The following is a 27,983-nucleotide window of genomic DNA, read 5'->3' as shown; positions in this document are numbered from 1 at the left end:
TTTTTCCATAAGAATTTGTTGAAATAGGCTAACAAACATGGGCATGGCTCCAGTTGTACAGTCATCCAAGAATACATGAATTTCTTTATCTGTCAAAAAGAAAAAAAAACAGGTCCAGCTCTGAGGAAGGTTCAGAGCGGAGGTGTCTGTATTATCTGCTTCTTCTTTTTTTCTCTGTTAGATAACATAATATTTTCTCTACTGCTTTGCTAAGGAGTGTGGAGTCAGTCTTGCTTCATACATTTGAATAATTGCACTAAGTTACTCAATGTACTTCCTCCAGATACCATATGAGGGTTGTCATGTGTCAGGGTGCATCTATGTCCTTGAGCCAATGTGTGAGTGAAGGTGGACAAGTATTAGTGGTGCACAGAGATGTAAAAGAACCAAATGTGTGTTTGCATGAACAAGATGGGGGACTGGGGGGGGGGGGCGTGGACTACCTGCCTAGCGGCCATGTTTAACGGTCTGCTCCTGCTGTTTATGATAGGTTCTAGTCATTCACACTGGGGGAGTGTGTGCACATTAATGCCTTCAGACGGCTCTCATATGAGTGTGTGCGTAGATCAGCTCCTCTCCTCTGACAATAATGAGCCCTCTGGGTGAAAACAGGGTGGAGACAGTGGGAGAGGAGGGTCATAAAGTGCACCATATTAATGTCTACAACCTCACCCCCACCCACCCTTCCGATCCAATACAATTTCCAAGTGTCCACCAACAATCTCCTCTTAAAGAGCTTTTTTATAGCACACTTCTATTTCCATATCAGCAATTAACAGCTCCAAAGCCAAAATGACTGCTACAATTAAACAGCCACCATAACAAAGTACGCATAGCATCCAATTCCCCCTTAGCTCCCCTGCTCCTCTCTGACTCACATAATCACGATGCCCTATTTTTCATCCAAGTGTACGCTCCCTCATCTTTGTCTATTATTATGTCCTGTGTTTGTTCCTTCCACCCTGGGGATTTATAGCCCAGGGTGTTGTTTATAATGATCTTTGGGACATCTGACCCATCCCGTTCTGAAGCTTTCATAACAAGCTTTATGCCCATTATATAATAACAGGCATAAAGGCGAAAAAAGTCCAACTATTTTTTTTCATATAGATATGATACGTGGCTTAATGTGACAGCTCAAACAATATTATATATTAATTTCTGTACTTATTAGGCTAAACATTTGCTGTAAACAAAGATGTTGTTAAAAAGATACATAACATTTAGAATAGTAACATTGTTCTTAAGATTATTTATTGTTTGATACAAGTATCACACCTACTTCCTGGTTACACAAGCTGTGTAGTCGATAGATGTACTAATGGAAAAAAATATACATATATAAAGTGTCCAGTCAACATGAACTTACCTTAGCTTACATTAACTACAGTGAAACGTACCAGGCATTACCACCTACTTGTGAACTTTAAACAAATTTTTTTTATTCAGTTTCTTGTTCACCAGATGAAATTTCCCACAATCACTGTTCTAGAAGAACTCATCAGAAATGGACATTTCACTGAAAGAGCGGATCCCTCCATTTGTCATAATGAACATTAAAACATCCAATCATCCTCAGTCTCACTTAAATCACACAATTAAGTCTTTCCACTATGTAAAACATTCAGCATGTCTTTATTTGATGGGGTTTTTTTGGCCAAAAATAAATAAATAAATAAAGGTATTCAGGATTTTTCCACCAGACTTATTCAGGCTAATATGTACAAACAGCCTTTGTGTGAGGAATTGTTTGTGTGTGAAAACATTTCCAACATCCAGATGACTGCAGAAATATATTTTTTCCTTCCTGTCTAGGCTGATTTGAGGGAACTGCCCTCATGCAAAGGCCATTATGTCTGTCATCCAATTCATGTGATTGTATTTAATTGTAAATGTGGGCTAATAAATGTGTTTCTACTTATGGACAATGACTTTTGTATCTTTTCTTTTACCAAAGAGAATTATCCGAGGACTTTACTCCTCCTAGTGGTGGTGAGGATGAATAAGACGTACACCCTGACTTTTTTTTTTTTTTGTGAACTGCACTTGCGTTCATCTATCACCATGAGTTTTTATGCGCCCATCAACACAGTGTAGATAGGGAATCAGCAATTAATGACTACACAATTAGAGAGAAGGCTTTAAAGAGCGATATATTTCAATTTAGGAACCATAAACTTAGTGAGTTGGTAACTAATTGTAACTGCCTCAGGAGAAATGGGAGCCCTTTGGACTGAGGTCAGGAAGACTCGAAATCAGTTTCAAACAGATTTCAAATGGCTTCTTCAGTCACTCACACATTCTGGCAAGCTGCAGCATATCTCACATGATATACGCTGAGAGGAACTTCTCAAGTTTTAATTAAAAGGCGGGCAAAGTGGCCCGCAGTTGAGTTGTTTTGAAATTCATCACAGTGAGGGTGTAGACAATGCTGTCCCCGTGAGACTTGATATCTTTGGACAAAATGACTCTCTCGCTCCATTTGTCGACATTTTCATCTCTCTTTCTGTGGGTTTCTCTCCCCATGTCCCAGCATCTGGATACCTTTGGGATGAAGAGGGGAGACAAGGTCTTTCCCATCCCACTGTTCCCCCAGGGGGCATGAGTTGGTTTGTGAGCTTCTAGATCACATGATAGAGACACATCTAATCCTGTTAGAGGTTAATATCTTCCCGTGGCACAGAAGAGACAGCAGGAGGGAGAAATGATGGGAAGATAAAAGATGAAATTTCTGATGAGAACGTGAATACATAAAACGTGCTATCTGCTTCTCCTTGCTGTCCCACATATTGGTTTGTGGTTAGGGTATACGTAAGTGTGTGTTTGTTCCCGTGTCTGTGTACCCTCATGGGATCTTTCCGGCTGCTGCCTGCATGTCTAACAGACTCCTCTCAAGGTGTTTTCCCCTCGCTGTCTTTCTGTATCTGCTCCATCTCTGCTCCCTGAGTGAGAAAGTTTACCCTGTAGGCCCCATCTGAGCTCCAGGCCCCCCAAGGCCTCTGCATTCCCAAAGCTCCTACATACCAGAGCCCCTCAGGCTCCCTGCTTTACTACAGGGAATACCCCCAAGAACCCCTAGACCCCCTCAGACTGTGAAGCAGCAGCTCTGCACCAGAGAGCTAGCCTGAAGGGAGGGGGAGAAAGCTGTCTGGGAATAAAACTAACAGCATGCTTCACTTAACATGTGAACATTACCTGACAGCGCCTCCTGTTGGCACAGCATTGTTTTTGCATGCGGGCCTCCTTGTAACCCTTCTGAGTTGTCTCTCTGGAGGGTTGACCTTGTTAACAATCCCTTGGGGCTCCTAAGAGCCTGTGTGTGCTACATGTGCACTGACCTTTCCAGTTCCTGGAGGTTAAATAACGTCTTTTGGCCCAAAGAAACGCAGCGGGAAATGTATGCTGATGTTGGAAGCACCTGGGACTTCACCGAATGACATAGTGAAAAATAAGACCACTCCTTTTTAAACCAACTACAAAAAACAGCTTGTTGTTCCATACAACTAAATCATGAAAAAGATGCACCTTTTTCTTTTGCTTTCCTTGTGACAGTGAATTTAAATAACTTTTACTTTTGATAGAAACCTTTTCGGGACATTGCATGTGGTTGTGGAGGCTGTGAAGCTAGCAGGCCTGCTGTCCTACAGATGTCTTGGGCTGTGCCTTACCAGGTGTACGTCACCTGAGATTACCCATGCCGACACCCCTTAAAGGCAAACTGCCAGCAGTACAGCTGAGGGGGCATCTGGTGGCGTGTGCGCGAGCGAGTGTGTGTACGCCTATGTGTGTGTTCATGCATTCAGACTGGGGGTAACATTTGGCAGGATGGGACTGAGTGCATACATTTATTGTGTTGTTTGGGTAATACACATGCCCGCAAAGAAATGCAGAAGATCAGTGTATAGGGCACAGATCTGAGTGAGTGTGATAGTCGTTGGTAGTAAAGACTGAGGACATTTAAAGCATCAGAACCTCTTGCTCCGGAAAGCCTTGCCAATATCCAGTAAAGAGTGAACTGAAGTGAGTAAAATGTTCAGCTCTGTCTTTCACTCTGTCCGTCTGATCTTCCAGCAATTCACAACACCCCCGCTGAGTAAGAACAAAGACGAGCCCTTCTTAATCAAAGTGCACTGGATTAAGAAGCAGAAAAAAACATCACAGAGATACTACCTCCCTGCCATTATGGGAATTGGAAAACAACCTGAATCTGCACTTCAAATGAGCCATCTGTGACCCTGAAGTAGGAGAAAGGCATTTTAATCTTTGTTAATTCGTCAAGTGTAAAAGGGCTGCCGTGAAAAGAGCAGGTACACACTGTACCCTGTTTGGGCTTCTGTTGGATAAATGTCTTCTTTAAACGTACACTGTGCTTTCCATATGCGAGCACACTGATAACAGTTAAAACATACTATGAGCCATGCAACAACACTTTCTGCCCACACTGAGTCATATTTTATTAACACACCCTCTGAAGCTGAATCATCCCATCGCCTTTCCTCTAGATTTGCAGATAAGCTGAAAAACACACATTCTATTGAAACCATGTATATTTCATGGACCGAAATATAGTCTGTACTGATACTCAACATGCAAGAATAAATTGGACATCTTCATGCTGAGGTGGTAAAATATAAACAGTATATGAATTCAGTCACAGTCGAGAACTCTGAGTACAAGTTCCATTTGCAAGACGAGAAAGGATGACACTGCCATCATGTGGATAAAAGGTGTAAAGTGTTGTTCTAAACTGCAGGCTATTATGTACAGCAAGAACTCAAGCATGTGCATGTGTGCATTTTGGGGCCCAGCCTGCGTATAAGGGGGCAGTCAGTGGAGAGCAGCCTGCTGACACTGAGGTATGTGTCTTTTCTAATGAGATTTATTGGGCTCCAGATGTTCCTATTTATGAAGATGTGTGCTTGAGATTTAGGAGGGTGAGATCTGCAACCTGTCAGAGTCACAGAGGGGTGCTGTTTTACTGTCTGTCACCCACCTCACACCCCCACCTCATCTCATAGGTGGCCTCTTAACCTGACAACACCCACACCTCCTTTGTCTCTCGCCAACACAAGCATGCACTGATGTGACTCAAGATTTTATAAATGCACAAGAATATAAAAGGCACCATATATTGTGAGCAAATGCACCACATGAAGTATATACAAAGCAATCTGGGCAGTCAATGTACACTTTAGGAAGATAAAGATGTCGACATTCCCACAACCGAAGATTCTCTGTGTTCAACTTAACAGACAAACACTGAGGAGTTGTTCTTATTGCTCTAAATCCAGTTTACAATGTCCAACATATTGAAGAGGTGAGACCATTTTAAAAACAAAAGAAGAAGCCAGTGCATGTGTTGTAAAATATTCAAAATAGTATGTCAACATTTTCCTCATCTCATGAAGTTAAAAACAAAAATCTTGGCTCAGCGTTACTGTGGCATTATACCCTCTCAAAATGGCACTTTTATTGCTAGTAGTGGTTGAAGTGCATCTTGACGACCTTGGGGATCATCTGTGAGTCTTGACGTTGACGCAGGCGTCAGCTGCGCTCGCCACTTCGGTAAGTCTGGCAAAGCACCATAACCGCTGACCAGGATCCAGGCATCTTTTTCTACTAGCTGGCACAACATACTGTCACATTCCTCTTTGTCCTCCTCCTCCTCTTGCTGCTCAGATGGCAGGCTGCAGCTTGGTCAGGTTCCTCTGGTGCATGCTGTGGTGGCGCACCAGCTCGTCAGAGCGGGCAAACTTCTTCTGACAGTTGGACCAGCGGCATGTAAAGGGCTTCTCACCTGACAAGGAGGGGACACGCAAAAAAAAAGGGGAAAAACAGGAGAAAGCATTGCTTTAGAGTGAATTCAGTGAAGGCACTTATTGTGTGTAAATCAATTCGAATGGAGAAGTAGAAAATAAAGGTATACGCACTTGTTTTACCTGTATGAGTCCGAGTGTGTGTCTTAAGATGATCTGACCGTGAAAACTTTCTCTGACACGTCTCACACTGAAAGGGCTTCACTCCTACGCAGAGATGACGGTTGTTGTTGCACCGTCAGAAACATGAATGAGTGTGGAAACGGTAAGAAGAGGGTCAGAAGTTAAGTGTAAGATTAAGTGGTTAAAAATTGCTATTAAGAAAATGTGATCAAATTTACTCTAGATTCATTCTAGATATGGGAATTCTAGCATTCATGGATTATAATTGATCACTCTGGTTATGCAGCATTCAGTATTATCAATTAAATAAATACAAAATCACAATACATAGAAAAATTATTTGTTTCTCGTAGTGAATTAATTTCTAAATATTTATTTTGTTGTGTTCCTGGATTGAATGATATAGTTTCATGCATTACGGGGTCTTGAAGCAATAATGATGGCCGCTATATTTTTAGAAAGCAGTAAGAAGGTTTAAGAAAAAAGAGTTAAAAGGCGAATTAAGGCAGCAGCCAGGATTTTATAAATAATGAAACACTAATTACAATGACTCATTTCTCGCTTCAAAAAATATTCATTATTCATTCAAAACTGCCTCCTCCACACTACCAGGAAATTCAAAATCCTTTAAGTAATTACTTTTTAAATGTATTGTCCAAAAAGGAAACCTGATGTACCTATCTATAGTGGAATGAGGGATTAGATATACTAGCTTAACACCACTCTACCTGTGTGTCTGCGCTGGTGTCTCTTTAACTGGTCCGAGCGAGAGAATCTGCGTCCACAGTCTGTGAAATCACACTGGTATGGTTTCTCTCCTGCAATACAAACCAGCCGTCATCATCGAAGCCTAAAGTCGTCACATTTCAAAGTGGGCAGGACAAATGAGTACAAATGTTCTAAACAGCCTCCACCTGTGTGTTTGCGGCCATGCATCTGCAGATGGGACAGTTTGAAGTATCTCTTGCTGCAGCCGGGATAAGCGCACACAAACGGTCTCTTCTCACTGGCCTCTGAAGTCTTCGCAGCAGGGGAAGTGATACCAGATACCCGTCTGACATCCTTTAAGAAGAAAGGAGAAGGATTTACACTGAGGAAGTTCACTTTCTGTCTTTGTTCATATGTGTGACCAAACCTGACTAACCTGAAGTCCTCTGAAGACACCGTGGGTGTGTATGTGGTACTGGGTGCTGACAAGCATGGGTGGAGGTGGGGCTATGGGGTCACTGTCATAGCTGGTTGGATGGCCGCTGGTAGGCAGGAACAAAGTTACAAGTTAATTACAACAGTGGAGTATTTAGGACATAAATGCCATGTTTCCTGAGTGATTTCCAACTTGAACAAAAGCCTTTCTCCTCTTCTCTTCCAAACAACCCTTAAACATGCCTGCCTCTAACAATATATCCAGGGCCCTGAAGATATATTTTCTCACTCAGCTTGTAAATTTAGGTGACGGGATCCTACATAAACTTCATCTGAGACTTTTTTTTAATTTTTTGAGCAAGGAAAGCTTCGTCTCACATTCTTTAGCACAAATGGCCCCTTCTTTCTGTTTCCTTCTTTTTTCTTCCTTTTTAAAAGTTTGAATGACTTTATAGTAGCCTAAACCAGAAAACCTTCAAATACTCAACTCAGCATTTAGAACATGCATTAGAAGTGAAAGACTGCACATAAACAAAGCACCAGTGAAGACTAAAAACTGCACCATATGGTATTGAAAATAAAAAGCGACAAAGTCTCACCTCTTCATAGATGATGCCAAGGAGTTCATTTGGTTCCATGTTACACACTCCAGCTGAGATGCCATTTGGTACAGGTTATCACTGAGTAAAACATACAGCATACGGCATTAACAGGGTTAACACTGCACTTACAGCAGAGTTAGGAAAGCGGGGAAAGTAATTTATAGGCTATGTTCAGGTTTTTTTTAAATTTATTATTTGGTTACTTTTTGGAAATAACCTTGAAATTAATAATCACAGACAAGATTTACTCTGAATTCCTCCTGACAGTTTTCTTCCCTTGTACATAAAATGAAGATGTTTCATTCAGGGGAAGTCCAAATGGTTCACTTATTAACACATGCTGTCCACCCACCACACTCCTCACTGGCCTCATTAAAAGACACAGGCACTGAGCCATTCTTTACCTTGGCAGATCACACTACTTCACACAGACACACACAAACACAGCACACAAACTCGCACACTTGAAGATGGGATTGTGCACTCATTGTGGGGGTGAGAGCCTCTGTGCCTAGTACACCCTGGACCCGTGGATGACATCACTCTGTCCTCGGTATCATTAATGGCGGGAAAGACTTTCAGGGGAATTCTGGACCACATTCCTTCAGAAGTCCTTGAGGGAAGGATTGCGATGGCTCACTAATCAGTTCTGAACTAAGTAAAACTGTGCAAAGACTCACTGATATCTGACATATGTACACCATGTGTATGAGCGCGTGCACTCGTGTGCGTGTTTGTTTGAGGGTTTCCAGTTCATGCAATAGCTCTAACAACAGTGCAGTCTTCCCCGTTCTTATCAGCTGCCGTCCTAGTATTTGAGTTGTACATGTTCCTTTTCTTCAACAACATCGCGGGGCGGCATTTGAAGAATTTCATCCTAATTTACCCTTTGAGATGTTTTCCATCCAAAGGAAAACAAGTGAGAAACACATCTACAGATTCAAATAAGCAGATTTTCAGTGGCAGCTTCTCTGCAACTCTCACTTTCACTTAACATTTCTCCTTTTTACTTTTCTCCTCATTTTTCCTGAGGGTGGACTAAGACACATCAGCAGTAGATCACTTAAGTGTTTGTTTTGGCCTGCTGAGCACCAGTGGGCAGCACTTAACCTCAGAACAAATTAGGATTCACAACCCAGACGCTGTAGAGGCAAACACGGGGCTTAATGTGGGATCAGGGAGAGTTCACACTTCTAAAAATTACCAGCAAGTGAGCAAGCTGCATATGGTGTCAGTGGAAAGAATCTGACATGAACTGATGACTGAGGACCAGAAAAAAGGGGAAATAAAGCAAAAACAAACTCATACAGGGATAAATTATTGTACCTGTTGTAATTTCGCAGCAGCAGCGCTTGGCTGCTCGGACAAGAGTCTGAAGGATTATGGCAGCTGAACATAGGATTAGGCGCTGGAAATTGCTGGTCAACTAAATCAAATGAAAAAAATACAAAGGCTGGTTTAAAATATGGATGCAGTGTTTACAACAATTTCATTTTCAGATTTTAAAATAATATGCTTTTTTTAAATGAAAAGCTGGGAGTCTAGAAAAGATCATGAAACTGTGAAATACATAGAAAAAAACAGAAAACACTGAACACATTGTTAATTTTAGTGGTTTTTGGTTAAAACTATATATTACATACAATACATCACTGTTCCACTTGCGATATAAATGCTTCTAAACCATTGATATTATATTGAATCATTTTTCCAGACACACTAAATTTATTTGTAAAACAAATATGAGTTCATTTCAAAGACACATGAACGGCAAGAGAGAAAAAAAAACAGAATGGAGAACAGGTCGTTGAGAACCACTGGTCCTTTTCAGGTTCACATAGTATATTGGTCCCTAGACAGTTTTTGACATTCCAACAGAGTCGCATAAAGCCATTTCCTCAAGTTATAATTTCCAGAATCATTAACCTTTTGTATGCTTGAAGAGCAAGAGGGAGAGTGTGTTTGTGTATGTCTGCGTATATGAATATGTGTGCAGACAGAGATGGGGAGAGATGAAGGGAAATGGATAATAGCGGTTCTGTTGTGATATGAAAAATGATGGGTTACTTATATAACCTTGCTGTGACACGACAGCCTTCCAGTCTGCAGATCAAATGAAAAGGCGCCGGGGCGTAAAGAGTTACCTATGCTGTTTGGCGGTGACAGTGTCTCCTCATGTTTGAATGACAGGCTGGAGAGCTGAGGAGTGTGGTGAGACGGCGTGTGACCGTAACTGGGATTGCTGTCTAAACCGACTGCTCCGTAACCTGAGAGAAAAAACAAAAACAACAAAAAAGAGAGGTGATGGAAATAAAATGAGCCTATTTGCCTGCTCGAGTCATTAGATCATCATCTCAAACATCACTGCAACATTCTGAAGCTTGCAAAGTCTTCAGTATCTGGTCAGTTATCTATATCCCCTTGATAGTAGCTCTTAGTCCCTGGCAGGCTTACCGCAGGGAGACATTCATCGCACTACTAAATCCTCTTTCCTTGTAACATATTCTTTTTCCCCCCATCTATCTTTGGCTTTGTGGTTGCATTATTTATGGCAGGTGGAAAAAGAAATTTGGCAGACACACCACAGATGGACTGATGTGAGCTACTGTAGCATATGCTTTGTAAAAAAAAAAAAAAATAGAAGGGGAGAGAAAATTTTAAAGAGTATCATTTTAGTTATTTGACGGGGAAAGAAACATGTAACGAAAACTATTTTGATGTATTCTGCTGTAGCACACAAGAATTGTACAATCACAAGGAAAGTGAATGTGATGTCTATTTTACAAACGCAGTATGGACAGTTTGTGATACCCAGCGTCAGGCCCAAAAGGGATGTCAGTAAATTTCTAAGAAAAATGACTCACAAACTCCCTGATTCATGCCACTTGCAGAAAACCACTCTGTTTTATCACTTCATCAAAAACTACTTTGTGCTGGGCAAAGAAGTCTCACATGCACACTTCCTCTGAAAGCAGCAGGCAAACATGTAGGTTAAATGTACCCCAGCAGATAGCAAATGCAAGAATTGTTTATGACAGTGGCAGATGTGTCTTATCTCCTGTACAGAAACATTGAAACAAAATTTATGTAGTTTCATTTTTAATTATGATTCCAGATAAGAACCAAACTAATCTTCTGTTTTGTATAAAAAGTTGCTCAAACAGCAGCTGAAGTCAAAGGACTCAATTTTTATTTTTTATACTTACACTTTTTATGTATACATGCAATACTGTGTTAATTAAACCCAAAACTGAGAGGTAATAATAATGATGATGCCAAAGGATTTGTTGTGATTTGAAATGACCTAGTAAAGAACATGACATGCTGCTCAGACACAACATTACTGACAACACTCTTAAACACCAAGAGCACATTTAATGGCAGTATAGAATGATGCTGTCTCTAAAAAAACATTTTATTGACTGATGGTATCACAGAAGGGATTAGCAGTAAGAATGCTTACCCTGATTCCTAGGTGTAGGAGGGCTGTCCACACAGCTGGGCAGGTAGGTTCCATTGGGAAACATTCTTGGCTGGTTTGAAGGTGGTTCTCCAAAGGCCCCGGTCCGACAGGGGCCCGAGCCTGTAAATTGGCCAGTGAAATGCACTGTGAAGGCCCCAAGTCCACAGTGAGGGTCCTCTATCGGATCAGCGGTGCCCCAGCCAGGCTCCTGCTTGATGAGGGAATGGTGGGAGGGCAGGGAGCTGTATGGAGAGCCAGGGTGGAGGTCCAGCATCTGGGTCCACGGGCCCCCGCCAACAGACATCCCACAGCCGCCACCAGCTCCTGGTAAGGATGGCACAGGAGGCGCAGGTTGTAAAAGGGTCAGATCGCGAACATCTGAGCCCAGTGACATGGTTCCACACGGTTCGGTCAACATTAGCGAAGGAGATTCAAGAAAATCCAGTCCAAAAAAGTAGTGATCGTATTCCAAAAGAAGGTACAACTAAGAAATCACAGTAACATTAATGAACTCTTAAGCGCATAACAAAAACAATATCTGAAGAAACAAGAAGCATGGAGGAAATACTTCTGCAGAAACAGACATCAGTGGTCACAATGCGCTAGAGGAGCCATGTTTCCAATCTTTTGTGAGAAAGTGAATAATGAAAATAACTGACTGTTGAACAAAATCTGGATGCCAAATTTCAGGCTCCCTGGGTACCTGCCGTGGATTTGAAGTGGGAGCCTGTGAGATAAACAGTTCCTTGTCCCTCTGTCTCTATAATGTCTGGCTTTCCTTATTCTCTTGAAGGCTCAAATACTGAATAACTCAGTGAAGAAGGGGAGGAGCAAGAGAGGATGAGAAGAGGATGACTCCCTTGCTTTTCCCCAGCCAGCTGAGACTGCAAATCTTTTTATTGTTTTTACAGACTGCACTTCTGAGTAGATTCTAACTAATGTCACATTTAGATTAGAGGGTGTTGTTCTTCCTTCTTTGTTCAAGTTTAAGCGTTTCTCATCGATTGCACGTACATGTGCATGAAAGAGGGAGTCAGTGTTACATGTCCAGTGTTCAGGATGCAGAACAAACTAGAAACCTGAGCAACTACAATTTGAAAATAAAAAATGTTTTCAAACATGTGTTCAAAAACAGCAAAATGAAAATGTTAGTCAGTGCACTAGTGACCTGAGCTGTTCTTACAAATGCTTATCGTTCTGGACTCCTATGACTCATTTGTTTTCAGAAATATACACTTTCAAAATTTATACTTACTGGATGAAGCAACAGTTTAGCGAGCAGCAAGACAGCTGCTTGCAAAAACACTGCACTAGACTGAATAAAAATTACAGGTGAAACAGTAATTGCTCAAAATGTAAAAATGGTAAAAACAAAAATGCATAAAATGTGGCCGGAATGTTTCCATTTTGGATATGGTACTGTTTTTTACTAAAAGCAGCTCACATAAACTCCAGGGCCTTGGACCAAAGCCACATCACACTGAGGGATAATTATTTATTAGAAGAGAGGGTGTGTGTGTGTGTGTGTGTGTGTGTGTGTGTATGAGCATGTTAAAGATTGGGTTTTGACCTTAACTCTAGCTTAACTCAGAGGAACTGCACAGGAATGCAGTAACTTCAATATGCCTATAAAAACCAAGACAGCTGCTTTGGATCTTTTAACATTACAGTATTTGTGCGATCAGCACTCGGGTTCCTCCTTCTTTTCTTTAAAAGCTTAAAAGAATCACAATATGTGCTATAAGCAGTGCAGTGAAACAATCAATCATAGCTGGCCCGAGATAAGACCATGGTAATCATCAAGCTAAAAAAAAAGTGCTTGTATCATTTTTAGCATTTGTTTAAAATGTATAAAAAATGTGATTTGTTAGAAACTGTTAGAAATCTTGAAACATGGATTATGTGCAAAAACTGTCTGTCCTCACCATGCCTATCGACTGAGAAAACTGGGATCTAAAACACAAAATGTACTATTTCTATTGTAGCCCAGAGTGTGTCGGTAATATGCTCATACTCTGTGTATAATGTTTGTTCTTTTCCTCCTGGGGACATGAATGAGAGCAAAAAGTCTTAAGTAGTCTGTCACTTCCAATTACTTTAACTCTGAACCGATGCCAAATTGGATAACTTTACGATTCAGACCACAATACTGTGGATAAATTGTCCATCGGTGAATTAGTGTGAGACATGGTAAGAGTGTTAACCAGTTTCTTTCATCACTTTCTCCAATGTAATTCAAGAAATGTTATTGACCCCAGAATCAACTTAAAAATAAGTGGTGGGTTAGTTACTTTTGAAATGGGAAACAGAAAGAGAAGGAAACAGTGAAGGAAAGAGGTGACAAGCTGCTTTGAGTGATGAAATAACCCGACAAACTGCTGAAGTAGCGTTACAGAGACAATTGTCAGTCATTGTTGCAAAATTACAGTGATGCGTCTTTCAGTACTCATGGTAAGTACTTTGAATTGCTGCTTTCTGAAATATTCCAGGAATTTATTGACCGTATCTGATGAAATCCATTACAGTGGTCATAACCTTACAATGCCCTTAAAATTTAAAGCACAGATTCATCTGGGTGGTTTGCGGACATGGAGAAGATTAAGAGTTTTCCTACTTGCTCTATTCTTGGAAATAAACAAGTGCAAAGGCAGCCCCACATCCCTGAGGAACACGCTGACATTTAGAGGATGTCCACATCGCAGATTTGAAAATAGAAGCGAAGAAAATTAATTTCTCCCAATGCAGTTTTTAAAAACCTTGTGTGGTCCGCCCATCACAAACAAACAGAAACTAAAATGATGTCCTTTATGGACAAAAGGTTGTGGAACAATTAAAAGTATCTTGTCAAACTTAGAAAGAGAAAGAGGAGGAAATGCAGTGTGTCTGAGCCAAGGCAAATGCTGGCTGTGCCTTCCAGAGTGGAGCCTTTAATGGGAATTCATCAAAGGTGACAGGGTCGGGAGAAAACAACCCTTTCAAGCCTTATGACGAATGGCAGTCCCCAAATACACCCATTCTTCAGATCGATCTATGGTTAACTCAGGGTTTAAAACAACATTACTGTGCAGTAGAAAGGAAATGGTCAATACTGCCTCTGACCCCTAACAAGAAATACACAAGACTGGAACTTTCTACAGCACGATGACTAAGGGGGAATTTGAGAAGCCAGAGAGATGCATGATAAACTACAGAGATATTTGACCTGGCAGGACAGATGCAAAATAAATTACTTTTTCCATTTAAATAAACATCTGCGTTCAAGCTATTGGATCTGATCATAGGTTACAAGGCAGTTTCTGTTTTTTCAAAACAAGAACACTGCTGATTTTAAATGATTTATTAACATTTTTGAAATATTAGTAATCAGCAGTGCAGTAGCTTTGTTATAGCATTTAACAGCAGCAGAGAAATGCCAAAGAGCAGCAGGTGTTAGTTTGATGTGCTGAGAGTGGCACAGAAAAACCCAAATCCCTGCTTATTTCTAAATATGCTGGTTTCTGTTAAACAGGAAGGGTACACATGGAACTGTTTGTTCCTTACCTCAAATTACTTTTTTCTTCTTAAAGAGAACACCAAGCTATGTTTTATAAAGCTTGTACACTTGTTTTAATTAGCCCATATCAACTCCAAGCACTCTTCAAAGCGTGGTATATCAGACTGGAGATAAGAAACAGAGAAGAAAGGTCTGCGGGAGAATGTGCAGTTCTACAGGTCACGTGTCAGCCTCAACACTTGTCCAGTGATGTTTTAAACACCCACTGGTTTCTTCTTATTGGCCATTTTTATTCATTTGAAAAGCTTCAGTAGGTGAGCCTCTGTGAAATGCAAAAAGGAAATCCACTCACTTCCCACTTTTTTAGGTACACCTTGATAGTTACAATAGGGGCTCAGCCCCCCTTTTTCCACCAGAACTGCCTAAATTCTTCGTGGCATGGATTCAACAAAGTGTTGGAAACATTCTTCAGCAATCTTGGTCCATATTCACATGACAGTTGCTGCAGATTTGTCAGCTGCACATCCACGATGCAAATCTCTCATTCCACCACATCCCAAAGGTGCTTTATTAGACTCAGATCTGGTGACTGTGGAAGTCATTTGAGTACAGTGAACTCATTTTCAAACTCAAGAAACCAGTTTCAGATGATCTGAGCTTTATGAGAGCATTGTATGATTCACTGTACACTGTCAGGGATAAAGGGATAGGCATGGGCAGCAACAATACTCAGATGTTTAAATGATGCTAGGTTGGTACTAAGTGGCCTGAAATGTCTCAAGAAAACACCACCTACAATAGCCTTAATTGCAGATACAAAACAGGATGCAGCCATACTTTCATGTTGCCCACGCCAAATTCTGACCCTACCATCAGAATGTAAGAGCACAAATTTTGTAGACAAGGCAACGTTTTTACAAACCTCTGTTGTCCAGTTTTGGTGAATCTGCTTGAAATGCAACCTCAGTTTAGTGTGAGTTTAGCGTTCTTAGCTAACAGGAGTAGCAGCCGATGTTGTTTTCTGCTGCTGTAGCCCGTCTTTTCTTCCTATCTTGGTTGTAACAAGTGGTTATTTGAGTCACCGTTGCTTATCTATCAGCTCGAAGCAGTCTGGCCATACTTCTCTGACCTCTCGCTCATCAGCATGGTATGTTTGCCGGAGAAGTATTGCTAAATGGATATTTTCTCTTTTTTGGAACATTCTCTTTAAACCCTGGACATTGGTGTGCAGAAAATTCCAGTAGATCAGCAGTTTCTCAAGTACTCAGACCAGCACATCTGTCAGCAACAACAGCACCACACTTAAATGACTTTTTTCCTCATTCTGATGCCCAGTTTGAACTTTAACAGGTCATCTTGACCACGGCACATGCTTAAATGATTGAGTTGCTGCCATGTGGTTGGCTCATTAGATATTTGCATTAATAAGCAGCTTAACAAGTATATCTAACAAAACTCAACCAAGATAAATGCTTTCAAAAAAAGAATGTCTTTAAAATGCATTTCTGAAAGCTTTATTAATCTCAATAAAGTCAATAAATTACACAGATCATTAACACTAGTTTTTTTCTCATTACACGACTCCACTAGTAAAGACACAAATACATGAATTAATTGTAAAACGAAATGAAACAATAAGCAAATTGAGCACTGCAGTTTTTAGCTTGTAGCTATTTTCAGCAGCATAATAACACGTCATCCACCAACAAGAAACAGGGTGGTATGCGTGTGATTAATGAACAGCAACAAATGTCAGCACTCTTGTTCATTACAACATGTTAGTCTGCATTTTCTTTACGAGTTGTGGGACAATGAAGCATTAAGGCACAGAAAGAAAAAAAAACATTTTTAATGATATCCAACGACAAGAAGAGTTTGAATTGTTTTGTTGCTACTCTTGGTGATCTGTTAAAGAACAACTATAAATAAAGGCACTTTATTCACATGTTTGTATTTGTAATCTCTACTTTCAAAAAGGTAAATGAGCCTTGTGCAAGCCACCAAAGATAATGATCCTGACCTTGCATAAAGCATTGATTAAAACGTCTGGCCATAAGATGACTACATGACCTACATCTCACTCTGGGACATATCTGTGACTCAGAAGGTTAAAATTCTGTTAAGAGTGGTTTGTGTCACTTTATGGGAATGTATAAGTACAAGCATAAGCATATGACGCATCATCATCATCATTAACCCGCAATCTGAAATGAGAATAATAATAATAATTATTATTATTATTATTTATAGAAGTTAAGAAACCAACTTTTAATTCTGAGGAAAGTGTAAATTATTATTTTACACTCATTTCATATGTCAGTGCCGCACTAGTGAGTTTTCCTCAGTGATGTCTCATCCTAGCAGATGGGTGTGTGTCAAGATCAAGGTCAGTCTTTATCGGTTCTTTACAGTAATTCACAACCTCTTCCACGCGGTCGCACCCTAGCAGCTGTGGCTGAGGCTTACACAGTCATCAGAAAACATTTTAAGATATCTGTAGCGGTTAGAGACTGTTGTCATACCCTCGAGGCTCATTCTGAAGGTAGGTGAGGAAATGTTTACAGGATAACTATGAGATATGCGAACAGTGATGGGAAAATATACAAGTTACTGCAATCAGCACAAAATGAGACCGTGAACTCTGACACATGGTTGTAAGGAAATACTGATTTGCTGCAATTTTCTCAGTCCTGATACAAACACATAATAAAGCTTTTTGTTTTTGTATTTTGTTCTTTATTTATGCCATGGTTCCTAGGTTGTTCTGTTAAGATGTTGCTTATTTGATTTCCCCTCGTGACTTTACCCCCTGTGTGCCCCCTCTGTGTATCTGTGAGGCCTCGTTTCCCCTCCTTGTGTTTTATTCCTTGTCTTCCCCAGCCCGTTATGTCTGTGCTCTCCCCGTGCTCTCTCTCTCCCCCTGGTCTGCCTCTGTGTGCTTCCTGTTTTACTTTGATGGTCTCCCGTCAGTGTTGTGTTTGCTCCTGCCGTGTCTTGTTATGGTTATCAGTGTCACCTGTGTTCCCCGTGTGCTCCCACTTCCCTCGTTAACCCTCTGTGCATTTATGTCCACATCTCCTTCAGTTCAGTGTCGCGTCGTCAACGTCTCTTCCCTTCCCTGTGTTCCCCTCTCTGTGTTCCCTCGATTTAGCATTCCCAGTTTAGTTCTGTTTCTTTGTGAAGCCTGCAATAAAGCAGAGATTTTGAGTTCAGCCTTTGTCTCCGTGAGTTTTGCATTTGGGTCCTCATCTGCCTGCACACAGCTAGTTCATGACACGATCTTTGTTTGGCCTGGAAAATAAGTCTGTTAAAAGAAAACAACAACAACCTAAGTTTGTTTGTTTCAACACTGTGATACACTGTGACGTAAACAACACATCTTCACCACTCAATTTTTCCATTCCCAAGTCTTTGTATAGCACTGCCGGATGCCATTCACTTGTCTTCTTACTTCATTACTCCGTGTATTGTCCTGTCTCCCTGTCCTCTTTTCTTTTCTCTTTCAGCCCCTCCCCCACCTTCTACCCAACCAGTTTGCTAGATGTTCCTTCCTCTTAAAAGAGATTTTTTCTTTCCCACTGTCACAAAGTGCTTCTCACAGGGGGGCTGATTGATGGTTGTGGTTTTATCCAGAATGGCCTGCATTTGTATAGCTCTTTTCTAGTCCATAGGAACCCAAAGCGCTTTACACTACATTCAGTCATTCACCCATTCACACACACATTCACACACTGGCGATGGCAAGCTACATTGTAGCCACAGCTGCCCTGGGGCGCACTGACAGAGGCGAGGCTGCCGGACACAGGCGCCACCAGGCCCTCTGACCACCACCAGTAGGCAAACACGGGGTTAGTATCTTGCCCAAGGATATTTGGCATGCAGCCAGGAGGCAGCCTGGGATCGAACCACCGACCTTCTGATTAGTGGCTGACCTGAGCTACAGCCACCCCAGAATACTGTAGGATCTTTCCCGTACAGTATAAAGCACCTTGCCCCGACTCTGTTGTTATGATTTGGTAAGATCTAAATAAAGCTGAATTGAATTGAACTGAAAACCCTAAATAATTTCTGGAAAAAGAAAAAAACACAATTCTGCTTTTTTTTGTCAGTTACATTCATTACTGAGAAAGTTTTAACAGTTGTCTGTTCTCTGTCTTCACCATTGCATTTATCAGCACTGATGAAACAGTCTAAACAGAATCTTGCAGTTACAGGGTCACGTAGTTGAACATGCCTCTAATTAGTATTTCTGAGCTCTGGCATCTATAGCTTCGCGCCAGACATTGCACAATGTATCCCTGGTGGAAACACATTAGATTTTTTTTTTGACTGTGTCTGTGACTTTTAAACTCTTATTGCCCCTACTAGCCTGTGAGAGTGTGTAATATAAACACTCTCTGATGACAAGAGGCCATTCCATCATCGACAGAGCCACAGTTCTAGTGTAGTGACTCAATCTATCTAGACAGGAACGCTAGAGTTCCTGTAAAACAGCAGCTTTTATTCCATGCTGATGCCATTAGGTTGAAACAGAGCACACAAATTCCACATTGAGGGATTAGCAACTTCAGATAACTCAAAACCACAAATGCAAACTCACACTGATTGATTGCTGTGATCCTCAGTGTGATATAAAGCGGAGCATTGTGTGAGATAACAGCGGTAAGATAACAATGGTATTTGATTTTTTTTTCTGGTGATCTAAAGACTTTTTTTCACCCATCTAGAAGGTGTACACAACACAGCCGATCACCAGAAATTCTATGTGGACTAAAAAAAAATGTTCACAAGTGCAAAGGTGTGACATTAGCTGCAGTGCATGATTGATTATCTGCTTGAAGAGGAGATAAGTGATCACAAGAATAAACAGGCATTCAGCTTGATGAGACTGCTCATCAAACATGTATTCAGAGCGTGAAAATGAAACACACAAAACTGCAAAGGACATTACACAGGCTTATTGTATATCCATTTCCTGTAGACTTAACCACAATTCCAAGTTGCCCTTACAATTATGTTGAATTTAACCTAATCAGCACTTTTTTAGCCTCAGGACTTTTTAAAAAACTATTTAAAGAGGATTAAAGACAACTTTCAAACCAAAATAACTTCAGTACGGAGCAGAAAAGGTAAATAAAATAAAATAACCAGTTTACTAGTTTCTGTGCTAGTAAACTGGTTATTGTGAAATAAATAAATAAAAACCCAGAGGTCATCATCAAAGTGATTTATTATACATTTCTTGCCTGCATTTATGAACAACAAAAGCCCATCAGATTGGCCCCATAGGATTTTATATGCCATGCAACACTTTGGCCTTAGACTTATTTATACTTAAGACTTTGACTTTAATGTTTTATTTGTTAACTGTATGTGTTTTTACCTTTTTTAAGGGAGGATGGGTCAGCTTATAAGTAATTAACAAGCAATTTGCTCCACCTAGAGAAATAGGGAAGTTACTCATGCGACGCTCTCTGACAAGGTCACTGGCTGATAGATGAGTCTGAGCAAGGGGATCTTTTGGAGACTGTGAAAGCAGGCAGAACTGTGGGAACCAGACAATTAGTGGGTGGAAGGTAGGCAGCCATGTTGGATGACAACCATGAGACTGGTTTACATGGATACTCATCACTTGGCTGGCCGACAGGGAGAAAACAGACACCTGGGCTCAACCAGCTATTATGACACAGTCATTTATCTTTGAGGAGGCTGAGCAGGCAATTCGCCAGCAGTTTAGCATGAAAGCGTGTGCAATTTTCCTTCAAGCAAATAGGGATGAAGTCAGTGCAGACATTTAACAATAAATATTGTTTCCAATTAGCTTTAGCAGACATATACTGTGGGTTGAGGAATATTAAAGATGGAGCATGAACCAACACCTAAAGTTCTTATTTGCATTTTAGTCATTTTTGAAGTTTTTCTATAGCTACAATGCAGTCTTTAAAAAAAAGAAAGAAGTAATAGTTACAAGATAAACACATGAAAACTATCACTTTCTGTTCCCCCGAGAAAAATAACAACCTACTGTAACACAGACACACACATGTACACACAAAGGAGAATTGGAATTTACCATAACACAAGAGAAGAGAAGATTTTAATGAAAAATCTTTGGCAATGTCTACCATTATTTCACAATCTTATACGGGAACAATGCTTGACAAAAGCAGAATTACAACTAGCCTTTCACAAATTCTGCCAACAAAAACAAACAAATGAATAAAAGAGAGGAAAAAATACACACTAAGACACATCAGTGTCAGTACCTGAAAAAAGGGTGAAATCTGCTGCTAGCCTATTTTCTTTCCTCTAAAGTCATCTATGCCAGTTTAGATTTTTAATGATATAAGACAGACTAAATCCCAGTTTAATACATGTACCAGGTACGGGCTCCTCTGAGTTAAAAGGTTTATTGCGCTCCAATTTCAGTGCTATTTTCAGAGCACTGTTCGACAAATATGATAAAGACTATTAAGCATCATAACATTCCATGACACTTTAAATACCTTTTAAAGAAGACAAAAACAATGTCTCACATGCACCTGGAGCTTCAAAGCACACAAAACTCTTATTCTGGACTTGAAATACACCAGGCACTTGACAACAGCTGTTAATCAGATAATGAAAGCCTCGGTGTTACACAAGCACACTTGTAGAGAAATGGCTATAAATTCTTTGCCATGACAGCTCACAAGGGCAGGGAGATCTTGAAGCTGGGATATCGTACCAGGCACTTGCCTTCCCAACAAGATGACGCATCATACGAGCAATATGATGAAACGCTTCTTCAGTCATTTCCCCCCAGTCCACTATTTTGAGCTATTTATCCTCGATGCAACAGATTTAAGTTCCCTTTCTGTAAGTGCTATGAGAAATAACTGACTACCAGCCAGTGATGATGCAGTGTCATGGGTTTCCATAGTTTCCGATTTTGTGAAAAATACACAGATCCTGATGGCAGATGAGGTGAATGTTGGAGCTTGGAGTTTAATAAGACTCCAGTGTCGTCACCCTGTACTTAGATGTCAGTAACTCGACTCCATAGTTTCAGGGTGACCTCCTGCTGCACTTACCCTCTTCACCTCAATCACCAAGTAACCTGCCATTGTAACAATACACAGGATCCCGCACGGTATAGGGGCCCAACACGTGCACCCATAGGTCAGCGGGTGTATGGTGAAGAACACTGCCCTTTGACACTGGCGGTGTTTCCTACTTTGGAGAGCTCTTGGCCAGGCCTTCCATGGTGGTCTGCAAAGATGGACTACAGCTAAATCAGATAACCTTTCACAGGGTTCAGGTTCACCTCTCATCCAAGACATCCAGGGATAATCCTCCAGGAAAGGAGAGGAATACATAAATTAGAGGCAATGGAAGTCAGAGGAAGTCATGACAAATACAATTTAGCAGTTTTCACAATATATAAACCATCATGGACAGGAATCAGATTATAGTCTAATTCGTGTCCATTAGATTAATCCTCGGCGTATTTAAAAGTAGCAATAAGGACAGACGTACTTCGGGTATTACACAAGCGCCAACCAACAGCCTTCGGTTAAGGCTACTGTGGCTTTAACAAAACATGACCCGGAAGAAGAATTTTGTCGCTTGTTCTTTTCCGGTCAGAGCTCTGTAGTGGTGCGAGCGTGGATTTCATCATCTAGGCTCACAAAATCACAAGAAAATGAGCGTACCAGCATTTATCGACATAACGGAAGAAGATCAGGTACAATCTACGTTTACAATAACTCGTGGAGTAGATATAAGCGTTATATTGTCGCGGATGAGTCGCTAAATGATACCCAATCAAAAAACTTAGCATGCTCGCTAGCTAAAATGCTAACTGTCGGTCGTAGCAGCTGATATCTGCACGCTTATTGTTAGGATATGCGTGGTAAAACATTTTAAGCAAATATGTTAAATATCCTGTCATCCACATTTTCTTGTAGGTAATTTAATAGGTATATTTTTAAGATCATCGTGGTTGGGGTTTAGCGTGTCGTAAGTTTCTTTTGGGGTTTAATAATAGCTAATGTTGCTAGCTGTTTTGCCGCACATCTAAACAAACAAAGGCGTAAAAATTCTACACACACGATTCAATAGACTGGATATAGAAAGGATAATACCTTCACTCAAACAGTTGCTTGTTTCTGTCCACTATATATCTACAGTCCATATTTTAGTCAGCCACAAAAAAAGAGATGTAAGAGTATAGATAAATAAAGTCGTCCATACCTTTTTCTTAAATATAATGTCCACTCTGATGCGAGCACGTAATTTGCCACTTTTCGTTCTCTTAAATGTTGAAATGCTCTGTATTTACTGTGTATTTTATGTATTATTTTTAATATAAATGTATTTTGTACTGCAGGCTTCAGAGCTGAGAGCCTATATTAAATCTAAAGGAGCTGAAATCTCAGAGGAGAACGCTGAAGGCGGTCTTCATGTAGATCTGGCTCAGATCATCGAGGCGTGCGATGTCTGCCTTAGAGACGATGATAAAGGTAGGCGATGAAGAAAATTGCTGCTCCTTTTTGATTAGTTCATCCTCTTCATCCTTACCTCAGGCTTCACCTCCTGAACTGAAGGCAGGACTCGAATGCACAAGAACATGCATAAAACGTGTAATTTCTTTCAGGATATTATCAGAGTTCCTTGTTGTCAGACCATCCCATCTTGGGGACAACAAGCTGGGTATAACAACACCATCTGGTTACAACATAATTTTAGGCTCGAGTGTCTTAAAAGTCACACTCTGATAAACAGTTTGATTACATTCTCACATTGCATGAGTGTTCATTTGCTGAGTGTCAGAGTCTGACAACATTAGAGCCACTTCATATACTTTGTCTATAAAAACACTTTTGTACATAAACAGTAGTGGAAACACACCTCCCGTCCAGGTGTGTCCTGTCCATGTTTGTTGTGGGATGCAGAGGGTTAAGTTAACTTGTCTGGTTAAATTTGCTGTCTTGTTAAATGTTTGTTTGACAATTAATGCCCTAAAATTGCGCAACAGTGTCTTAATGCTCATGGCCCCCTCTCTCTCTCCACAGATGTTGAGAGCGTGATGAACAGCATCGTGTCTCTGCTGTTGATCCTGGAGACAGACAAGCAGGAGGCTCTCATTGAAAGCCTATGTGAGAAGCTTGTGAAGTTCCGTGAAGGAGAGAGACCCTCCCTCAGAATGCAGCTGTTAGTCCCATCGAGTCCTTTCCCTGAAAACTTTCAAAATAAGAGGTTGCTTATTTATTTGCAAATATGTAATCTCTTTTACTTTCTGGTGTCACAGGCTGAGTAACTTGTTCCATGGCATGGATGAGAACACTCCCGTGAGGTACACAGTCTTCTGCAGCCTCATCAAAGTGGCCGCCACCTGTAACGCCATATCCTTCATCCCCACTGAACTTGATCAGGTATATACGTTCATGGTGATTAATCCGTATGACTGGCCAAAAACACTGCTGGTGTTATAATGCAGTGCCTTGGTTTACTGAGCTAGTAAACCAATATTTCTGCATTTTCTTTTTGCCCTTTGTAATTAATGTATCATATGTATTTGTGCCCATAATCAGGTGCGCAAGTGGATTGTTGACTGGAACCTGAACACAGAGAAGAAGCACACACTTTTGAGGCTGGTATACGAAGCACTTGTTGACTGCAAGAAAAGGTAAATCCACATAGGGTTTCTTTGTGTACGGATTACTTCAAGAGAAAAGAAAAAGGACAAGATAAAATTTAGACATAAGAGTGTATGAAAATGTTCTGCATAGAATATCTCAGTAGAAGCATTTTCAACAATATAATTATTTATTTTATAGCGAAGCTGCAGCAAAAGTGATGGTTGAGCTACTTGGAAGTTACACAGAAGACAATGCTTCACAAGCACGCGTTGATGCCCACAGGTAAGCTTGTAGAACTTGTTGAACGCTTGAGATTACACTTCAGCATTGTCCTCCTCAGCAGTACATTAACGCATCTGTCTGCCGTCTCTTAGATGTATCGTCCGTGCTCTCAAAGATCCCAACACTTTCCTGTTTGACCACCTGCTCACCCTGAAACCTGTTCGCTTCTTGGAGGGGGAACTCATCCATGACGTAAGTGCTAGAGATTGCATAGAGCATTTATAATTATTTATTTATTAGGCTTCTTCCGCCACGACCCGGCTGCAGATAAGCAGAAGAATATGGATGGATGGATATTTGTATATAAATGGAAACATCTGCCCCAATAACCCTCATCACAATTTGCCTTTCAGTGCCTTTCATACTCCACAAAGCACATAAAGCATTTATTTTTATAATGTTGTGTCATGACAGTACAATCCACGTCACACATGAGACTGGTTATTAAGTTTGAGTGATTCACTTGAGGAATCTAGAACATTTCTACTTGAGTGCATTCAGTCTATGACAAAAAATTATTCAGGGTGCGTCTACAGTTTTCAGCAATCTGACGTAGATAAGTCTAACAACTTTTAGCCTGTGTGAACAAAACAACAATCAAGCTGATTGTACATCATACAGTGGCATTTGACCCTCTTCTCCCTCTTCTTTTTCAGCTATTAACCATCTTTGTGAGTGCCAAATTGGCAGCATATGTCAAATTTTACCAGAATAACAAAGACTTCATTGATTCTCTTGGTAAGTAGCCATAATGTGAGCTGTTATACACATGACACATGGAAATGCAAACAGAAACCAGAAGACAAGGTAAAAAAAAAGTGTATAGATTATTAATTATATGTAATAGAAATGCACGGATGAGATTTTCTTTTAAAGTTTACATGTAGCTGAGCATCGTTTGTGCTTTGAGGAGCTAGTGTTTCTCACACAATCTTGTGCTGTGTCAGCACTACAGAAAAGTGCGTTCACGTTGTTATCGTCTCACTACTAAAGGTTTAAGTGTAATTAAAAGCTTGTGTAGGATGGACTCTCAAAACAGACCCTGTGGAGTGATGTTTGTGTTAATGAGTAGATTCCCTTACTGCAGTCTCCTAAATCTAGAAACAATTAACACAGGGAAACTCCCTGAGTCAAGACTAATTGACTGTGACTGTTTTGTGCTTAATGATCCCTGCACGTTGCTTTCCAGGCCTGTCTCATGAGCAAAACATGGCCAAGATGCGTCTGCTGACATTCATGGGCATGGCGGTGGAATTCAAGGAGATCTCCTTTGACACCATGCAGCAGGAACTGCAGATTGGAGCCGATGACGTTGAGGCTTTTGTCATTGACGGTATGAACAATTCTTGCCACGTTCCTCTCTTTCCCAAAGGAAAGTGATTGAACATGATGTGAAGCGATTCTAATGAATCATACAAGACCAGTTCATTGTTTGTTCATCAGTAAGCAGAGTAGCCTATTAAAATGCATTTTTTTTCTGGTTTAGTCCCAATTTTGCATTTTATTATTCAGCAAAGAAATAAGATAAGCAAAAAAAAATTTCAGTACTCATTACGTCACTGCTTTATATAAATCTACTGGACAGATTTCAATCTATCAATCAAAACCGTCACTGAAAATATAATTTCATTTGGGTGAAAAAATGAGGTTCATGTTTTTGCTTTGTTACAAAATAATCTTTCCCCGTGTAAAATCCTTCCACTTAAACATAAAATTTAAATCTTTTATAAGGTTATTATGTTTTCCACCAGTCACGTGTTAAATCTTTAGAGCAAATGGTTTTTCCTGCCATACAACTGCAGCTGCATTTTTGTGAGGTTATTCCTACCTCCAGGTGTATTATGTCACAGCAATTTGGGATCAAGTCGGTTTGAAATCTTAAATAGCATTTTCTTTGTAACAACCACTTGATTTTATTTTTTTCGACAACAAACCTGTTGATGTAATGTCAGAACTCTTGCTGTCTTTTAATCACCTCTTACCTGCTTTTTCATTTTAGCTGTTCGGACCAAAATGGTATACTGCAAAATCGACCAAACACAGCGAAAAGTTGTTGTGAGGTATGTGGTCATTATACATTGTTCTCTAAACATATTGCGTCATTATTCTGTTGTTATATTATTCTGTTTTTTGTTTTTTTTTATTAAAGACAAGACTTTCTGATCACCTTGGTTGTCTTCTCACTGGTTTCAAAAGTAGAAGTGAAACAACTTTAAAAAACTGCAGTTCTGTTCATTTACAAAACTTCAGGTTTATATTCAAGGTCTCACATTTGTGAGGCTTTATTTTTTCATCTTCTTTGATTAGGGTTGCTTTTTTATCTATGTTATGCTGGAGGCTGCAGAAAATGTAATTGTTTTTGTTTTTTAAAGTCAAACCTGCCTCCTTTTTGAGTGTTTAGTCATGTCTTAAACAAGTCTGTATGGCAGTGTCATTAGCTTATCATAGCACATTTATCGAGCTCTGTGTATGACTTTGGCCTGTGTCATTTTTAAAACAAAAAATTCTATCTCCACCCCTTCAGCCACAGCACACACCGCACCTTTGGCAAGCAGCAGTGGCAGCAGCTGTACGACAGCCTCAGCTCCTGGAAGGGCAATCTAGCAACCGTCAAGACCAGTCTGCAAGCCCTGTCACCTTCTGCTTAATCCCACTTTACCCCAACTGTTTAGACTGGTTCTTAGTGCTTTACAAATTCCCAGACTGCAATGGTCGGTTTTTTATTCATCCAATAAAAGAACAGCGACAGTCAACTGTGTTGCTCTTCGTGTCTTAATCTTTTTTTTTGTTGTTGTTTTATTAATGCTCAAACCAAACTTAATTTATGTACATTAAAGTGCCATTAATGGGTAATAAATGTGCAGTAATGAATCTTTTTAAACAACTACCCCATATCATTATCTAACCAAGCTGTACAGTGACTTTAATTGGGGCTCATCCTCTAGTGGGTCTCAACATCTGGTTTTAGTTAAAGGTAAGCATGGCGGTAAACCAGATGAGCTGAGGCTTGGGGTGAGAAATGGCTCTCAAGAGGAGGGTCACTTGTGTGTGAACACAAGAGAAGTGACAATGGCAGTGTGAACTTAGAATGACCCCGTCTGCTGAGGTCAGAGCTACAATACTGTAATATTAACACTTACGGCACTGGTTGATTCAGTGCCTGTGCAAATCTGAAGCTGCCCTTTGGGTTAGTAGATATACTGTTCAGCTGTGGTCAGCATGATGCATTGTGTGAGAGCATCTGAGAAGTTTAAAAATAAGTTTTGCTGTTAGATTACTGTGGCCTCGCCCATTGATATAAAGTAAACTGCCATCATTTAGCACAATAATCTGTTTCAGGCACCACTCCAGAGCATTGGGATGTGTGAAATCTAATGATATATTGCCCAGGCATTAGGTGTAAAAGGGGTCTGTTATCTCCCTGAGGGGCTATGGTTT

General features: G+C 40.4%; 2 protein-coding genes and 1 long non-coding RNA gene across 4 annotated transcripts; 1 reads left to right on the top strand and 2 right to left on the bottom strand.

The window, feature by feature from the left end:
• Positions 1-4,429: 4,429 nt before the first annotated feature.
• Positions 4,430-11,912, bottom strand: wt1b (WT1 transcription factor b). Of its 2 annotated transcripts, none has more exons than XM_026170159.2 (9): positions 11,148-11,912; positions 9,829-9,951; positions 9,011-9,110; positions 7,682-7,762; positions 7,084-7,189; positions 6,854-7,001; positions 6,668-6,757; positions 5,931-6,023; positions 4,430-5,797 (listed from the first exon to the last, which is right to left on the bottom strand). In XM_026170159.2, the coding sequence occupies exons 1-9, from the start codon at positions 11,563-11,565 to the stop codon at positions 5,676-5,678; spliced, it is 1,281 nt and encodes a 426-aa protein (XP_026025944.1). In that variant the 5' UTR covers positions 11,566-11,912; the 3' UTR covers positions 4,430-5,675. The 2 variants fall into 2 exon arrangements, with proteins under 2 accessions (XP_026025944.1, XP_026025954.1); XM_026170169.2 differs by having other exon boundaries at positions 5,940-6,023.
• Positions 11,913-20,708: 8,796 nt separating this feature from the next.
• Positions 20,709-22,198, bottom strand: LOC145425791 (uncharacterized). Its single transcript, XR_013906531.1, has 2 exons — positions 22,159-22,198; positions 20,709-21,974 (listed from the first exon to the last, which is right to left on the bottom strand). It is a non-coding gene; the product is annotated as an uncharacterized LOC145425791 (long non-coding RNA).
• eif3m (eukaryotic translation initiation factor 3, subunit M) lies at positions 22,114-27,298 on the top strand. The gene is made up of 11 exons (XM_026170148.2): positions 22,114-22,366; positions 23,012-23,144; positions 23,697-23,835; positions 23,933-24,056; positions 24,216-24,310; positions 24,462-24,545; positions 24,638-24,737; positions 25,202-25,283; positions 25,735-25,878; positions 26,545-26,605; positions 27,070-27,298. The coding sequence occupies exons 1-11, from the start codon at positions 22,325-22,327 to the stop codon at positions 27,191-27,193; spliced, it is 1,128 nt and encodes a 375-aa protein (XP_026025933.1). The 5' UTR covers positions 22,114-22,324; the 3' UTR covers positions 27,194-27,298.
• Positions 27,299-27,983: the final 685 nt, after the last annotated feature.

This window comes from Astatotilapia calliptera, chromosome 1 (genome assembly GCF_964374335.1).
Source record: "Astatotilapia calliptera chromosome 1, fAstCal68.1, whole genome shotgun sequence".
In the NCBI taxonomy this organism is placed as follows: domain Eukaryota; kingdom Metazoa; phylum Chordata; class Actinopteri; order Cichliformes; family Cichlidae; genus Astatotilapia; species Astatotilapia calliptera.
The sequence above is the reverse complement of the archived record's forward strand: the minus strand, read 5'-3'. Positions and strand labels throughout refer to the sequence as shown.